Raw genomic sequence first — 19,344 nt, forward strand, 5'->3', positions numbered from 1 at the left:
TCAAAGTCTGTCTACCTCACTGTAGCCTCCTAAAAACCTTGCTTTTTTCAATTTGTCATTGATTAATCTGTGCAAACATTTAACCAATAAGAACCCCCGCCGCCACCCCCCAAAAAATGTAGATGAAAACCACAGGGTCCTCTTGCTCTCAGGTTCAGATTGAGTTATTGACGGAGTGACTGATGGTAGCGGCTCTGGTAATGTGTGGTCAAAAGAAATGATTTGCTGTGCCCACATCTACGGCTTGCAGAGAAGATGCATTTTGAATTTTAGTGTTTCTATACTGGTGTGAGAGTGTTTTCATATAAATATATGAGAGTAAGAAATCTCTATGTAAATACCTACCCAAATGTTGACATTTATGATGTTTTGGACAGGTTCGCCGCTTCCAATGTTTTTCTCACTCTCCCTCTTCATTCTTTGTGTAGTTAAAAAAAGAAAAATTCCCCCCAACTTTGTAGTTTAATGGTTGTGCTTATGAATAACTGTTAATTTGTTATTTTTGCCTTTTGATGTTTATTTACTGTCATTTTCTTTTGTACAATAAATCATTTATTTAGCTTAAGGGATATGTTGTTTATTTTTGAAGGCTCTGATAAACCCACTGATCACTACCTGCTCAGCGCCAAGCAGCGGACAGACGGATTCAGCCGCTTGTGAACAAAGTGGAGCATCTAGCCGCCAAAGGGACAGATATTTCCCTCAGGAGTTGGTTTCTGCTATAAATGAGAAGTCCCTTTAGCGAGCAGTAACTTAAAATAACTGGGGAACAGACCTTAAAGCCCATTTTACTTCATTGACAATGGAATTAGTTTAGAAAATACTCACCTAATGTATTTGAGAGAATACAACCTCTACCCAGGTTGCACACCTTGAGAAGAAGATGCACACAAAAAATCCCACGCGCACTTAAGCCACCGATGGCATCCTTATTCCTAGAATCAACAGTGACAGCCAGTGGAGGTGGCAGGAAGGAGATTCACCGCGAGGCTAATTGGTGAAAGAGAGCGTTCAGAGGACAAAGGTTTAGTCTTGGGGTTACGGTTGCCATTATTTCTATGTCATATAAAATCCAGCCTGACCCAATTAATATGCCACCTGATAGAAGGGCCTCTCATCAACCTAATTTAGAGAATCAATTGGGGGCAAATGAGAGTGAGAACGAAGCTCTTTACGGAAGCAAACAGACAAAGACCACCCAGTACAAGCTCGAGGAGACCGATGCCAGCAATGACATAAACCTTTTGAGAAATCCTCACGTGACATAAACAAACATTCACACAGTCCCCTGCCCCTCAAGTGCACCAATGCGGTACACATCATCCGTCATACCCACCCTGCATGGACAAAGGAGGACATTGACGGATGTTTTTCATTGTTTTGGCTCATAAGTAGTTGTACAAGATGGACGTAAAGTATTATAGGCTTCATAAGCTTTAAGACCAATAACATGAACCGCTTCAGTAAATAATCTAAAGAAATTCTAAGTAAAAAACAGTACATTGCAATTGGAATTTTGAAAAATTGTCTAAAGCCCAGAAGAAAGGCCACAGAGGGCTGTGAGGTTTTGGAAGGAGCTTTATGACTGTTATAGCCATAAAGTTAAGAAAGAAGGTGAATTGGGGGCAGCTCTCAACAGCTTAAATTGCTGGACGAAGTCATCATTAACACCTTTTTGTCTGGCTCATTGACTGGCCATTGTTTAGAAAGGGGAACTGTTCAGGGAAGATCACATGCACTCTTATGGGACAAAAGAATCTCACATGACAATAAAATAAACAGTGGAGACACAAGATTTGAGTCTCAATGGGTTGAAATAATCAAGGAGGGACTTGTGTGGTTGATTATTTTAATTCAATCATTTAATAATTTATTGAACTCTGTTGCACCTCAAGATAATGAGAAATAAGTTAAATATTATTTATTTAGTTTTATTTATGTTTATTTACCTTCTTAAAGTGGAAATAAAATAATTTCATTATAAATACAACCATAACATCTTGAAAGTCGTTGTGGTCACCAGCATCTCACTTTAGATGTATAAAGATGGACAGACTGTATTTCCTAAATTCACTGAGCTATCACTAAGGCACATATCCTCACTGTAACGGGTGATGTACGGACCCAGATGCAATACGACAGACAGTAGCTGTGTCTCCAAAGAACGTATTTTATTATCCTCAATGCAAACCAAAAGTCACTCCAAAGTCACTGCAAAGATATGGTCGGGAACGGAAGACTGGGTGAATTACCGAGGCAGGGGCGAGATGGGGTAGTCCAAGACAGGCAGGGTTGGTAACAGGGAATCAGTCCAAAGGAAAGTGCTGGAAGGTCTGGCATGAATGCAGAACTCCTCCGAGGCCTCAGAGTCCGCCACCGGGTGGGTGGGTGGAGGGGGTACCTCGGTCGTATGGACAAGACCCTCATTGTACCCGCCAGGAACCTGCTGGGTATTCCTGGTCTTGATCCTGGATGGATGTCCTGGGTGCTGCTGATGATACCTTGCGATAAATCGGGAGTCGCAGATGTTACAAATTAAAACCCATTGCCTCTCCTCTGGCCCATATCCTTTCCAGTCGACCAGGTACCGAAGCCCTCGACCCCAACGGCGGGAGCACAGCAGGCGAGGAACTATGTAGACTGGGCCACAGACTGGAGCAGTGTAGCTCAGGCCGTAGCTGAACCGACAGGCAGGAAACCTTCTCTGCTGCGGGGAACAGAGGTAGCTGAAATCCATAGGCACACCAAAACGGTGACATGCCTGTGGCAGAACTGGACGTACTCCACCCACCTGAGCTGACCAGGCCACGCGGTAGGTTTCCAGGAAACAATGCAGCGGAAAGATGTTTCCAATTCCTGATTCTTCCTCTCCGTCTGAGCGTTGGTTGCAAGAGACCGGCCGGAGCCTGGTGAGAAAGTTGACGACTTCCCTGGTGTCTTAGTTCAATGAGATCCACCAGAAGCGCTGCTGCAGAACATCCTGGGTACTCTGTATGCGAGCCTAGAGGAACTGGAGGTTCTTGTAGTTCTTGATTACCAATGTCATAATTTCTCTCGTGGGGGAGGGCAACGTGAGAAAAAGGTGCAGGGATGAAGCTTTGGGTCTGTGGCCAAGCACTGGGAAAGGACACCTCCAACCCCTATATCAGAGGCTACCACCTCCACCACCAATTGTCCCGAGCCGGTACTTCAGCTGCTGAAGTCCACAGGAAAGGGGTGAGCGTGGAAGTCACCACGTTGTAATTCCTGATGAACCTCCGAAAGAAGTTGACAAACTCCAAGACGCATTGAAGTTGCTTGCCTGAGTTTGGGACTGGCCAGGTGGTGACGGCAGAAACCTTTGCAGGGTCCATCTGGATGCTGCCCTGGGAAACAACATATCAGAGGAATGAGATTGTGGCAACATGAAACTCTCACTTCTCTGCCTTCCAAACAGGGAGTTATCCAGTAGGCGCTGAAGCATGAACTGGGCGTGGTGAAAGTGATCCTATTGGTTTCTGGATAAGATCAAGATGTCGTTGAGATAGACGAACATGTCCAGCGGTCCAACATGTCTCATAGTATGTCTTTACCAGGGCCTGGAAGATGGCACGGGCGTTTGTTAAGCCGGCATAACCAAATAGTCAAGCGTAGAGAAGGCTCCTTAAAGTAGCTCGAAGACTGTCGCGATGAGAGGGATTTTAAGTGTGATGCAATTTAGGTCCCGGTATTCAATGCAGGGTCTAAGGATCTTGTCTTTCTCCACAAAAAATAATCTATCTCCTGCGGGAGCGAAGGAGGGGCGAATGAGACCGGAAGCCAGGGAGTGATCAATATATATGTCCATTGCTTCTTGTTCGGAAGCAGTCAAGTGTGTGTGTCCTCGCTGTCAGGGGTATCCCAGGATTAGCGGGATGCGAGGGGTCTTCAGGATATGGAAACTGATAGTTTCCAGACAGTAGCATGTGGACCGGAACCATCTTGTGTTTGCAGAAGGTGTCCGTCCAGTGCGCTGGCTGGGACAGCCTGGGGAAAAGGTATTGGGTCGAACAAGTTTCAGGAATCAAGGAAAATGGAAATTGTTTGGTAGCCCCCGGCTAATAGTAGCTGAGCATGGAACAGTCCTCGTTGACAGGCAGAGGATTGAGAAGCTGCTCGGCTCACAGTACTTCCTCTCTTACTGGGAAGCCTGCCCCTTCAACAGGCAATTGGAAGCAAAATAGCGCGCCTGGCCAGAGTATATGCAGAGATTTCCCAATCGGCGCCGCTCCTTGTCTTCCACACATAATCTTGTACATCCCGCTTGCATTGTTCGTTCTCTTGAGGAAACCGCAGAGCTGAGGGGTACTCCGCAACGGTGGGATGAGGAAAGCAAGATAGTTGCCCCTGGCGGGATGGATTCCGACTTGCTGAACGTCTGACATGGATGCGGCGGTCCAGACTGGTTGTCCTACACTGAGTTGTCATTCTAAACCTCCAACAAATGTCTTGTTTTTTGTTTGTTGTTTGTTGTTTAAACATTCGCTTTACTTTATTTAATGAATATCTTGACCTATTGACCTTTTGTCTAGATTTATTTACCAGTTAATTTTCATATTAAGAGTATGATTTGGATTTTGCTGTTTTTTTTATTTAATTTTTTATTTAATTTTAACTGCTACATAATTTGATCAATTGTGTTGTAGTAAATGCTCTTTTTGACTTTGACTTTTTGACACAGAATAGTATACAAAAATAAATGTGCCTTTGCTTTTCTGCTTGAAGAAGAAAGTATCCTTTATTGATATATGTAAATATCACATATCATATATTCTACTATGAACTCTGGAATTATTTCTACATTGTTACAACAGGCTACTTGAGAAATGTCATTGATGATAATTCATTCACATTCTATTTGACCTGTAGTAAAGACTGCAGTCATTAAATCAGTTTAGGTCCAATTCACTGTGTTCGTGAATGACAGTTGTCACTCTTTTATTTTCCCAGCTCTTCATCTGGTTTGAAGCTAACGATTACTGCCATACATGGTGGTGAGGTGCAGTCCAGCACCAATACATAGCAATCTGCACATTCCATCCGCTTATTTTGATGCTCCTCAAAATGTGTGATTACACGAAAGTAAGCCGCACATCTCTCCGTGGCAACAACAGGAATCAGCCCAAGAGCCAAAAACAAAAACTTTAGTCCCATGCTGTTGTCCTGCAACCCAGGTAATAATCTTAAATATGCATTGCAGTTTGGAACAAAATCTTTAATCTGCCTATTAAAACACAGAAATTAACCTGTGCAGTGTTTTAATGTTGTTGTTTAGAGTTCTTTTTGAAAGAAAAAACAAAGGTAAAGATACAAAATAAATACATTACAATGTGTATTATTGGCTAATCTGCTGGTCTAATGAATTATGGGATCATTGTATAAAATAGAATAAGGTTATTCTATAACACAGCCGCACTCTGTCTTCAGTGTGGTCAAACCTTAAAAAACACATCCCTCAACAAGTCATTATAAACATTTCTGGTTGTACTTTATGTACCTTCCATAATTCAGAAAAATACATCTAATTTGGTTTATGTGTAAGAGGAATTATAAACGTTCTTCACAATTTCTACAATGTAGCAACGTAAACTACTGTGAGATTGCATATATGAACTGTGCTATGAATACATCGTCAGCTGACTTTAAACCTTCACACTCACTATAAGGATGAAGTGAGGATGAGTGAAATGGAAGAGAAGAATAAATGAAAAAAGGAGAGGGTGAAGCAATCCTCCTTTGCACACAAATAATATGTATATTCTGTTTTTTTTCACAAGCTTTGTCGATTTAAATCCCATCATTGCAGGTACTGGGATACAATATGATACAATATCATTCATACCATGATACAATATGTCAGCTAAAACAACAATAACGCGTGGTGAAAATATAGATAGGCACAGAGATGCCTTTGGTTACAGTGCTGGCCAATAAAAAGGGGTTGTGGATTTCTTTGAGGCCTGAGCAGTCAGAGAAAGGCACTGTGGGGTCTCCATAGTTCACATGGCAAACTCTCAAACACCCACAGGGGGGTAACCCTCCCTCCCTCCATCCCCTGTCATGCCTTAACTGAGGCTAGTGTTGACACAGTGCGGGCCAATCTAATTTTGATTGTCAGGAGCAAGGAATGGTGATCCTACCCCCGCCCCCTGAGATCATCAAGTTCATTTCTCTGGCCACATAGGGATTTTTTTTTTCCTTTCACCCCCACCCCTCCATCTCCCCACCACTAGAACAATATTCAGCCGTTCCTGGGCCTCTCAGAGTGAGCTCACTGGAGTTAATCTCTCAGGCCTCTCTCCTCTCTATTGCTGCTTCTCTCTCACTCGCACTCTCTCCCTCTCTTTCTATTCAAAAAGCCATTCGAGGAACAGCTTGAATTAGTGACAGTTATTATTCAGACTAATGAGTAAAATCTCAAAGGCAACAACAGTGGACTGTGACATCGAGAGATTTATTAATAAGTGGGTGACATATGTAATTTCTGGAATTTATAAGATTTTAATTAATCGAGCACAACAGTGGTGATAAATGGCATCTCTGAGTGTGTGAAGTGTGAGGTATTTGGAGGACAATCTGTGAAATGTCACGACACCTTCATTGTTTTCCCGGATCTGTACCATCAGAAAAGACAGATGGCCCTCTGCACCTTTGTTTGTGCATGTGCGTGTGTGTGTGTGTGTGTGTGTGTGTGTGCGTGTGTGTGTGTGTGTGTGTGTGTGTGTGTGTGTGTGTGTGTGTGTGTGTGTGTGTGTGTGCGTGCGTGTCTGTGCGTGCGTGCGTGCGTGTGTGTGTGTGTGTGTGTGTGTGTGTGTGTGTGTTTGCGGATGCGCCTGCACGTCTCAGAGGCAGAGGGAGTGGGGACGATCGAGTTTATTGACAACATTGTTTAGCATTTGAATGCTTATCACTGCCAAAATTCAAATTGAATTACACAATGGCAAATCTTTAATAAAAAGCCACAACCATTATTTCCTCATTCTATGAAAACTGACCATATCTGTAAGGTAACATTCATTCATAATTCATGCATTTTTCAAAAAAACATTCATTTATTTCAATGCCCTCCATCATCGTTTATTTGAGTATGCATGAGTTAATGCAATGAAAGGCCACTTAATGTCTTTTGTATGGTGGAGAAAGACGGGGAAGCTGCAAAGTGACAAACTATGACATTTGGTGGAGGCCTCTGTCAACATACTCAAATTGAAGCAGTCGCAGACATTAAGACTCACATTAATTTTCTCACTGCATTCCCAGCCAACGGGGTGAAGTGACCGTCTAGTAGTGTGTGGCTTTGTGGTGTAATAGAAACTGAATAATAGAGAAGAAATTGACATGTACCAGTCAAGCTTCCTGAATTAAAACGTGCATCAAAGAATAATGGAGATGATCAACCACAAAACTTGGTAAGCATTTGCATGGAATTTTTTTATTGTGTAATTTAAATAATTTTCATATTAGCTATCCATAAAAAATAAGTAAGCATTGTTCATTCATTTCTCAAAGTCCCTTAAAGGAAACTTTGTAGCAACTTGAAATGCAGTATGACAAGTTGGCCATATGAGGGCACTACAACTAAGCATCAAGTTAAAAATAATTAGGCCATCCCTGTGCCACAAGATAAACATGTTTTAATCAACAGAAAACTAATCGATTGAATTTGTGGAATAGAAAACAGCTGCAAAACCGCAACATAAATCAGTCTTAAAAATGGATGGTAGGTGTACAAAACATTGAAATCTCAACATATGTTGCTGTTGGAGTCAGTGTGCAGCAACAACAATAGTTTGTCATTCAGCTTTCTATCACATTATTTACATAATTATTACATCGCTTTTAACACAAATGGAAAAATATCCTACTTATGATGTGTGAAAATGTAAACACTGAAAGCTTTTAATAATAACCACTGAAACAGTTCCACAGACACAACACCAGGACATCCTGTATTCAAATTCTTTGAGGTTTCGATGTTAAAAACATAATAAATAAAAAAAATGTTCACAGTCATATTAAGAGTATCATAACGATGGTCGCTGTGGTATTAACCAACTACCAGAAACGGATTAATAGAACCTGTATAGAGATAATGCTGTGATTTAAAAAGAGGATAAATTGGACCTAAAAATGATTTTCTAGTTTGACATGAATAATCATAAATTTAGCAAGTTTACTGACAGAAAATATGCTTTAAATAAAAAAAAAAAATTATCAACACAACCCACCGTTAAAACATTTTCAAACAAACTCTCATCCCTAAAATCGAAGAATGCACTTGAGCTGCAGCGCACTACTGCAGCTTGTCAGAGGTAATCTTGACATTACAAAAAAAGGTCAAACGGTCAACATTATTCCATCAGGGGTGTTGGGTTCACTGGGGAAAAAGTGATGAAGAAAAAAAACTAGATTCATACACACGTTCACCTTGGACCAAAAAAATTACACAAAGCTCCTTTGTGATTAGAGAAATGCATATTTTAAAACTAGAGAAAGGCTGACATTTGAAAAGGGGGTAAGGTCTGTTTGGCGTAGGTGCATGATTTGCAAGCTGTCAGATGACGGCCTTGAGGATGAAGAGCAGTGGGCCCCCATTCTCTGTCCAGTGGTGCTCCCAGCCCCCTCAACGCCTCTCCAAACCCCCTTGGGAGGAGGTCTGTTGCGCTGCGGCCACACTAAATCAACACCGTCCTAATGAGGTGTCACACTTGACCCCCAGCAGCCTCAGCCCCTCACATGGGTGTCAGAGCCACAATGAGCGGCCCTCCATCTCCAGCGCCCCGGCTGACACATTTTGATTCATGAGAGAGCCTGGGCCCTGTCAGGTCAAAATTACCCCTATCAAAATGCCACCATCAACACATTCATCAACCCTACCTCTGAATCCGCCCTTTTTCTTTCACTTCAGAAAAAAACAATTCCTCTCCAAAAATCAACAACACTTCATCGCTTGTGCTGTACATGCGCCCCTCCCTCTGACTCCCTGAAAGCACACGCACCCCTAAACGCCATGCGTCTTCTCTCTGACGACCTCTTATCGCGGTGAGAAACGCACTAGCATTGTGCTCCCAAAGGTTCTCTGAGCAATGAACTCTGTGTTCCCCAGGTGTTGGTGACCCTGTCCACTGACCTACCGACCCAAAACACTCCCCTTGTGAACAGGTCCTCAGAGGTAATAACGAACCTGAGAATAAAATCTCCCCACTGAGTCAAAGCACGGCGACAGGGAAAGGGGGCTTACTCATAGCACACATTTGGTGCTGCATACGTACCATCGGCCCAATACACCGTGTGAAAAGTAAAACTGTTTTCACTGCTGGGTGACATCATCTCCTGCCGTATCAACTCGACCCGGCAGCCACAGATGCTCCTTCAGGATCAAACCCGGAGGATAAATGTCAACAACCAAACCTGCTTTGCAAATGAATAGTCAAAAGTATTCCAACCGTCTTAACATTTTTGTACAACTTTGTGCTTCACTTTATAAGCTATGACACGGCCACCCCACGCAGATGAGATCATCTTCTGTCAGCTGCCACTCAACTCTGTGCCCACTGAGGCAGCCATCTGCTCCGTAAACCTTCCCCTGAGAGACAGGCGCAGTCCAGTGTGACCAGTACACCCGTCAACTGACTTGTCTGGTCTTGAGCCTTTACAAATGCCCATGATCTCATTGTCATTATTATGCAAAACGAGGATGTCACTATTTATTACTAAAACTATTAAATGTCTTGATGGATTTGTGCCGCAGTGTCCAAATTGATTAGGCACGCTTCTATTGTGATCCATCAGTCATCGCAATATTAAGTCAGGGTTACAAACTCACACAGTTTTATTGCGGCAGTTTAAAACAATAAGCAACACAACACAAGGTAATGTGACAATAATATCTATTGTTACATGTTACAATATGTCTCTAATGAGGCTATGACGTTATAGGTTGTAAACCCGAGTTCATGCAAAGTGTTAATCAAAAGTAATAAAACTGTAAGCTGTTACGACCCAACGGGTGTTGGGTCGTAACAGCAATGGTAATACAGCAATGCAAAGGTCTCCGGTGCCTCATTTGTGTCCAGGCACAAGTAGGTAATTGTAATGGCATGAAAGGCTTCTGAATGTTATGGTGTTTTGAACACAGAAGGTCTTGATTTGTGGCCATGTTGCTTGGAATAACAGTTTTAACAGACCTTGCACTGAGATATCTTTTGGATTTTGTGCGTTGTATATTTGAGCACATGTCTGATGGTAATTGCTGTCGACTAATTTCCAAACCAATCTATTGCAGGAAAATTAATTGTCCAACTTGTTAGCTGCAACCAGCCTCTCCCTAACTCGGTCACTCGGTCAGACCACAAATAAGTCACTTACCGTTTTGCAATAGTTTTTACACTATGGAGGCTGAAATTTGGCATAGAGGTCATGTGCTTGGGAGGTTAATTTGTGTAAATGCTGAACCCGTGGATGCAGACACCTAGCTGGAGGCAGATTTTGCAAATCCATGCACATTTGTCCAATGAAGCATATTATTTTGAAAAATATTATAAATTGTTCAAATGTTTGAGATGTCCCCTATGACACCAGTGTATGTCTATAACCTCCCTAAAACGGCTTCAATCACTTCCTGTCTAATACGGTTCTGCAATATTTAAACACATTGCTGCTGCATAATCCTGGAAGCTTTATCATAAAATGTTTTCCTTGAAAACCTTCAGATTTACATTTATTTATCTGTGTCATGTCTGTTCTTTACAATGCAGCTACAACAATCTGAATCATACCATTGGTTTTCAGTTCATTTCTCTCATCTATATACATATAAGCTTCTGTTTCCTGGTCTTTCATTCTGCCACCAGCTGCCAGCAGGGCTTCAGTAATAATTATTATCCTACTCAATGATTCAACTGTGGTCCCCATGAACTAAAACCTGAACCTGCCAGTGGTCCAACAGGCTTCTCCTGCCTTCTCTGAAACTTGTTATTTCTCAACATCAGATGAAGCGTGACTCCTCGTCTGTGAGTGGTTAAGCCGCGCGTTTACTAAATGCTGTGACGTATAAGTGGGACACCCATTTGGGTTATAATGATGATCCTGTTGTGTTCAGAGCAACACAACAACATCCTGTTGCAATTATGCAACATTTGAAAATTTAAATTTACTTCCCTAATGTTATGCATTATAACACAACAATAACATGCTTGTCTTCTAAGGTGCCTAACACATAAAGGAGCCTCAGTAGAGAAGGGAAGATGTAAACAGGAAAAAGACAATGCAAATGTATATTTGAATGTTCAGCAGAGCATACTGTGACCGTTAAATTAACACCAATTCTTGTAAAGCATTCATTAGTGCTGATAGAGGTTGACTTAAAAATAGTATATACAGTAAACATAGTACTCAAAATGTTATGCCTGCAGGTCATACACTTTTAGCTATGACTTTTGATTCCCTATGTGTAACTTATATTAAGTTTAATAACCCTATTTTTACAGAAAACACAGAGAGTACAAGGTGCTTTGACAGACAAAGCAGCAAAGCAAGTCAATAATAAAAACAACTGAAAGCTCAACAGTGAGGCCCAACAAAGCAAGACAAACTGAGGTAAAACCGTATAATATATGAAAAATGAACCAGTAGATAATATAAACTATTAAATACAATTAATAAAATGGTTCATAATAATGATATTAAAAAATATTAAGAATAATAAAATAGAGCAGTAAAGTGAGGAGATCACATTAAAAAAGAAGCTTATTGCTTATCTCTTAGTCAGGTCCTTTCGAAGCAAACGGGCCCTGATGGAAAAAGCCCTGTCAGCTTTAGTCTTCAGCTTCGACTTTGGAGCAGCCAGAGTGTGTAGTATATACACACATATACCTGAGGATAAAAGGCTAAACGTTTCTTCTATATAGGACCACCCCAGACGTGCTTTTAAAAGTGATCAGTGAAATGTCCCCATGTATGGCTATCAGTGCTGTTGCTAAGGCAGCATAAGAGGGAATTATAAATTAAAGTACAATCAAAAGAGATACAACTACCTGTTTAGGACTGAAGTGGTATTTTAAACACATACACCCATAATACCCATACAACCTCTGTGACCACTGCACATAACACATAATATACCTTAGCAACCACCAAACACACCAAGTAACCACCCAGAATGCTCACAGCAATCATACACATAAAAAAATGTACTTAATGCTAACAATCCCAAAATGCAATGTACCACCTGGGACTCGACAGCTGTTGGTGATGATGCAGATAAAGGGAATAAGAAAAAGTCCTAAATCTCAATTTATCGCTCACTATTGTGTCATGTATTACATAGTGAATAGTAAATGACTGAACAAGGGAGTGACACAGGACACTGCCTTAGTAACCACCCAGTGAAAACCTAGCAACCCCACCAAAGATCTTAGCAACCAGTTAACAGACTCTACTGAAGTCTTGGCAACCCGTTAATAACGTGGTAGCCGCTACCTATAAATATGTGAAATAACAATGTAGCCACGCCTGGAAGTCATCTAGAATGTGTACATAAACGCTCAGCTTCTGAAAGCTTAAGAGTTTTGTCCAACAATGATCTTGTTTTTGGAAAATCTCTCATTGTTTTATTTTAGCTCATGGCGTAAACGAAGGGCCAAACACCTGACAACTGTGGCCCCCTGTCAGCCAGCATTTCATGTTATGCAATGTGAATGACAAATTAGGTTTTTATGCTCAGATAAACAATTATTCAAGCTCTGACTATATTATATTTCATTTTGGGTTGTATTGGCATTTGGCTTTTAAAAATACAATGTGTGGTTTGTATGTAAATGAAGCAGGTATCTGAGATTTTGTGAATGGCAAAAGTGGGTTAAAATTGTGAGGTTTTTCTAATCTTTTTTTAAACCACTCTTAAAATGGTTCAAGAAGTAAGGATGTGCAATCCTTTGTGTTAAAGGAACTTTTCATATAGTTAAACAGCTAAAACAAGAACCTTTCACACCCAAACAATGGAATCCTTTTTTGCAATTTAGCACTCAACAAGTGAGGAGCAAATTGTACGTGTGTGTAGTGAGTGTGTGTTTGTGGTTCTGTGTGTGTGTGTGTATACGTGTGCGCACAAATGTGCATGTAACCCCCACTGTGTCTAACAATCATCCTGGCGCATACCACCCTTTCTCTCCCCAAATAAAAACAGAGCAAAAGGAAAAGAGAAATCATCCACTGTTGAAGTACTTTACGAGATCCTCCTCTCAACAGAAAAAGGACAAAGTATCCATGGGAATCTTAGCACGTTAGGGAGGCCTTTTTCCCTTCCTCTCATCCGCTCTCCCCCGCTGCACCCATGGACCAATGCAATTGTTTATTTTCTCCTATTGAGGCGGCTCCATTCACTGGCTCTCGCATTTACTCTGCTCAATTGGAGTGAGACAGCACTTATTCCAGGGGAGGAATGTAGCGTTCCACTGACAGAGCAGCAAGAATGCAGAAGAAATAATTAAAGCTTTTTAAAGAAAAAAAGGTACATCTGAGCGTGATGGAGGATGACGTCACAGCAAACAATGCAGGATGGACAGGATTCTTTTGCTGTGATGGGTATAGCTACAAATCACCTTGGCACTACGAAGTAAAAGGAGTGTTTGAATAACGCACAATGCTATAAAATGGAGCAGGGATCCTTTAAGGAGGTCATTCATTCGCTGTGCTTTCTTAACCGAAACTCTCCTGCGGAACAATGAAGCATTCTCCGGCCTGTTGTAAGATGTGGCCTGTCATCCAACCTCTTTGCTACAGCACAATAGCTGCGAGCCGGACCGAGGAGTTCATTTCTCCTGAATCTATTCTGTCTTGAATAGGCAGTCGTAATGACAGTTTCCTTTCTGAGACAATGAGGACCTGCTCTGTCCTGTCAATCTCTGTTATCTTTCATCAGGGTGAATCAGGAGCAACGAGCTGCACGTTGTAACCAGACGAGCTGCAGGAAATAGTGTTTAGCAGGTTCGGGTTGCATGGGGTGGTTTCCTTCTAGAGGGTTGTGGGTTTCTATAGCGCGATTATTTTAAAAATTCTATATGCCCAGCATATTAGCATCACTTCAGATAATAGATAAATGCGATATTGCCTTGCATTTCAGTAAAATCATCCCCGGAATCAGTGTGCACCACATAAAGTGATACGCTATCTCGATATTGGCAACAGCCACGCTTCAGTGACACTCTAACCTAAAAAGAAAATGCTGAGACGAAAGCAAGTAAGGACAGAGCACGTTAAATCCAGTCTGTTTCAATAAAGACTGTTTGGTTGTTTGTCAGCTCTCATGGGGTCAAGTGAATGTTGTTGAAAAATCATTTTGATATGGATATCTCCAAATTAAAAGTAATAGCAATTATTGCTACGTCTAATCTCGTAATTAGTATCAGTGCAGCAGATAAAATGGCAAAATATCAAATATAAAGAATAATATTTCATCTTGTAAGGCATCTCTTAGAGATCAATTACATTTGATCAGTATCATGCTTGTCATAATTAAGTCTAAAATGATTCATAGAGGCCAGTTTCTAAGCAAATACTGCAGCTTTACATTTAAACAAACACGGCTAAATGTGGTGTGAAAAAGGAGCAATTTGAATGTTAAGTGAACGAAACTTCTTTTGCAGAGGATCTGTGGTATTTGTCAGTCTGTATTCATGCAGCAGGTCACTTATAAAACACAAGTAAATCGTACCTGCCCCCTACTGGACACACAACCAGTATACCACCTCGAACAAGAGGCTTAAAGTGTGGCAGATCATTGACGTACGTATATATATATATACATCCATAAGGCAGAAATTCATGTGAGCAAATATCTACATTATTATGCCATGTAATTGTGAAAACACACACAATTTCTCTCTTGGGAAATGTAAGTGTTATATATAAGTGTTATTTATATAAACGTATCTACATTTCCTTTGCATTGGATGTTTTCATTTACCCGGGTTTCTTGGGTGTCGTATCAGGGCACCACGCTGCTCGTCAAGCTTCAAACAGACATTTTCTCAAACCGTTAAAAAAAGGAAGGAAGAACACTTAGAGGAAGTTATCACAGCCATTCAAAGGAATGCACATCTGAGAAGTCAGAGAAACAGAGCCAAATAGAACACATCTTTCTGTGGTTTTTACAGGTGGCAGTATGTTGACTCACTGCGCTGTGCCAAGACAGCAGTTTCACTCTGTGATCAGTTCAGTATGGACGCCTTCGATGACTATCAGCATGATTATTATTACTCAGAGAACTATACTGACTATGGTTTTTTAAATGGCACAATAGGGTACACGGATTGTCCTGGCTCACGCCTCCCTGGATCCAGCATGTTTGTGTCCATTCTGTACTTCCTTATATTTTTCACAGGCTTTCTGGGCAACCTCTTTGTGATCTTGGTGGTGGGCCTGAAAGGAAGGACAGGTCGGCGTCTGGTGGACACATTTATTGTTAACCTAGCCCTGGCCGACCTCGTCTTCGTCCTCACTCTTCCTCTTTGGGCCGTTTCCGCCAGCCAGGGCGGCTCCTGGGACTTTGGGGCAGCTGGGCCGCTCCTTTGTAAACTAAGCAGTTACATCATAGCTGTAAACCGTTTCTCCAACATCTTCTTTCTCACCTGCATGAGTGTCGATCGCTACCTGGCCGTGGTGAAGGTGTTGGACTCAAGGTACCTCAGGAACAAACGGTGCGTCCGTACCACTTGTGCCGCCGTGTGGTTTGGCTCCCTGGTCCTTGGCATCCCATCACTGGTGATCCGCACGGTGGTGCAGAAGGGCGACGGACCCGCCTGCTTAGAGGATGACGGATCACCCTTTTTACTCGGCCTGAGCCTCACCACGGCGTTACTCACCTTTTTCCTCCCGGTGCTGATCATTGTGCTCTGCTACGGCACCATTGTTGTGCATCTCAACCGCCACTGTGCAGCAAATCCCAGGGCTAAAGCGCGCCGCAGGCACTCCCTCAAGATGGTCTTCTGCATCGTAGTGGCCTTCGTGGTGTCCTGGCTCCCCTTCAACGTCGTCAAGGTTGTCATCATTGGCTCGGAGCTCGCAGGCGTTAACCTGACTTGTGATGCTCTGTCGTGGCAAAGCAACGGGCTCCTCGTCTCGTGCTGCGTGGCGTTCTTCAACAGCTGTGTGAATCCAGCCATCTACTTCTTCCTCGATCATCACTTCAGGAGAAGGGCCGCGATCCTGTTCAACACCGTCACAGGGAGGCCAAAGTTACTGCAGAACTACAACTTTTCAGCCTCATTCACCAACGCTGGAACTTCAGATAGCTATGGAACAACAGCCAACTCAGCTGCAGATGTGTAAGTAAGAGGAGAATATTTGGAAAGATATTCTAGTATTATTAGGAAGTATGTTAAAAATGGTCATACTCATCTTGATAATAGGGGACGTTGTCATTATTTTTCTCAAGGCATGGTTAAATATGCAAATAAGTTTAACCACATGGTGGTTTGTTTCAGTTAATATGATAATGTGATTTACTTTGTCAAATATTTCCTTTATTCAAATGTTCTTCATTCAAAAACATGCTTTTGTAGGGTTTAAGTGTATAATATAGTCCAATAGTGTTAATAGAGTATCAACTTATTTTGTAATTTGTTTGTTTGAAGGAAACCCCTAAAAAACCTGCTGCATTAATTGGGTGCAATTGTGTCAATCTTGAGGTGTAAATATGATTTAAAACAGAATTATTGCCTTATATTTGTAGAGAGAGAGTGGGGGGGGGACAAAGAGAGCGGGGATGATATGATTGTGTTATTGTAAAATGTTTGGTCCTTGAAAGGCTTTTATTGAAGATACACTTATATGATGTTGTAACAAACTTGTCGAAATAAAACTGAAAAATGAATTTTTTGTGTTTTTGTGACTTAAATCTGACTCTTGAATCAAACAGATGTTTGCAAAAAAATCTTAGAAATCGTAAATTGTAAAATTGCATTTCTAAACTTAAAAGCAAGGAAATGATTTGAAAAGAATTTTCCATTGTATCTGTTGCAACAGCAGTTTTGTCTGTTTGTACAATTTAAAATAATAAAATGCAGAGAATTAACATTTTATGCAGTTCTCCAATGTAGTAATCCCCATTGTTAATGTACAAGTGCCGAGTTTTAGTAATTGAGTGGTATATATATTTTTTTATATTTTAAGTAGAATTCATGTACTGGTTCTCTCAAGCTTAAAAACATGACTGATCTCTCAGGTTAATCTTTTTTTGCTTTTTATGTTTTTTGCTTTCACAGTCTGCTTTCAGTTTTGCATGAAAAACATATGTTAAAAAGGTATCAAGAGAATCACACGACACCTTTTCGCAAAGGAAATACTAAACTTGAAACCTAAGATTAACCATTTTATTTGACTGAAACAGGAAGCAGAAGCTAGTGGAGTGCAGTATGTTAGAATAACATGTATTCACAAAGGGGTTCAAAAAATGCAAAAGAATAATAAAAGCAACAGCAAATTAACATGAAGTTTCTGCAGCGGAGGAATGCTAAACTCACTCGGGCAAGAGGCGCCGTTAAGTAACTTCTTTAAATGTATTCATAGTAACTGTAAGTACATGAAAGTTGTGAGCCTGCTTCTTTTTTCAGTTGTGTACGTGCACTTTTAAATATGAGAAAATCAGATGCCAGGCTTTGAGTGCAGGAATTGTGAAATTTCCCCTTGCCTGCTTCAATGAGTTTCTTCATCAACTCATTGATCAGCTTTTCTCTGTCACAGAAAACCGTCACAGATCAGTATGATATAAGATAGACTAGCCGTGTAGGGGATTATTTTAAACTGTTCTTTCACAGTCTAATCTGAAGAATGCTCTTACATGAACAGTCTTGGCAGTATAGAAGGGGCTCTGTTCTGGCAGTATGGCCAAGTCAGATAATGTTTTGTTAATATCTTGCTGGGTCCAAGTTCACAAATTTTATTGTCACATGCACAACAACTACAGAGAAACTCTTCATAAAAATAATTTATCGTAAATCATATATCTCAGGCTCCCTCTCTTGTAAACCACCAAGTGGTAAATGCATATGCATTTTGAGGAGTGATAATTACATGTAACAACGTTTTAAGAAGCACATAAAGAAGGGAAGTAATAGTTTTAAGTAATAGAGTTCCCCTTTAACATGAGAACAGAGCAGCCCCCCCCCCCCATCCCCTGCCCACTCTCCCCACATACAAAAGGGGCCAGGGTTCAAACCAGTAGTAATGGATCACAGCTGCTCATTTTTGTTATCTAAATTGATGTTTCATATTACACAGGCATGACATATAATACTGTTTTTAACCTAATTGGTTGATGCATGCTACCGTGATGGGCATATACTGTATCTACAATGAGAAGTCAAGAGGGCCGCTTGGCAAATATTTTCTTTACGATTGATTGTAATGTTGAAGGTCGAAACAACCAACCCAGTCTCCAAAAAAAGCGTGAAATGGCTACGTTGGTCCACCGTGATAAACGTAGTCATGTCACGTTTTCCCCCAAAATAACGTTACTATGTTACGTTTCTTTTGGCCCATTCATTTACATTGCTTTGCAAATAGGTCACGTGACTATCAAGTTTCCCGGTAGCAAAAAGAAAAACATGGCGGACGGTCAGCATAATCTCCGTCAAAAACACAATATTTTAAGAAAGCATCAGCATTTGTATGCATTTCGATGGCATTTCTAGCGAGAAGTATGCGTTATTCTTTCATAATCTTCTATCAGAGACTGTAGAAGACCTTCCGTTTATTCGTTTCTGCGAAGATTTGAGTGTCTCTTTGAGAAAGCGTGGCTACGCAACGCCTTTAACGGCGCATTATTAAAAAAACACTTCCAGTGGGGGCGTTACCGTAAAGAAGCGTTCAGCCTTAAAGCCACTAATCGCCAAACAAAACAAACTCAAAGCACACGAATCACATTATGACTTTTTAAACATAAATTCCCTTACTTTTATGAGTTTTCAATGAAAGAATGCATAATTTCCGGGTGTAGGCAAGCCCGGGACATCCCGAATTATGGGCAATTTTGATTTGTCCAGCTTTTTGACAGCTCCAGTCCCGACTTCCAATCACAGCCTCCTAAGTCAATGACGCGCCTTAAACTCTCGGTTGTTGGGTGAGTGCAACTTCCCCCCCCCGAACATTACGTCTTGTTTACATGAAAAAGGGGGGCGGGGCTTCGCCTTCAGAGCGGAGCGTCATTTCTCGCTCCACACGTCTCCTCTTTTTACTGGCCAGGAAAACGGGCGATCTATCCCACGTGGGTCTGGCTCCATTCCATTGGCTCTGACGAATCCACGGAGAGGCGGGACTTATAATTTG

At 41.4% G+C, this 19,344-nt stretch overlaps 1 protein-coding gene across 1 annotated transcript; it reads left to right on the forward strand.

Annotated features, from left to right (window-relative positions):
* The first annotated feature begins 15,237 nt into the window (after nt 1-15,237).
* Nucleotides 15,238-16,599, forward strand: gpr25 (G protein-coupled receptor 25). The gene has a single exon (XM_037447792.2). It carries the CDS (start codon nt 15,238-15,240, stop codon nt 16,345-16,347), a length of 1,110 nt encoding a protein of 369 aa, XP_037303689.2. The 3' UTR covers nt 16,348-16,599.
* The last annotated feature ends 2,745 nt before the right edge of the window (nt 16,600-19,344 follow it).

The sequence above is a fragment of the Pungitius pungitius genome, chromosome 8 (assembly GCF_949316345.1).
Source record: "Pungitius pungitius chromosome 8, fPunPun2.1, whole genome shotgun sequence".
In the NCBI taxonomy this organism is placed as follows: Eukaryota; Metazoa; Chordata; class Actinopteri; order Perciformes; family Gasterosteidae; genus Pungitius; species Pungitius pungitius.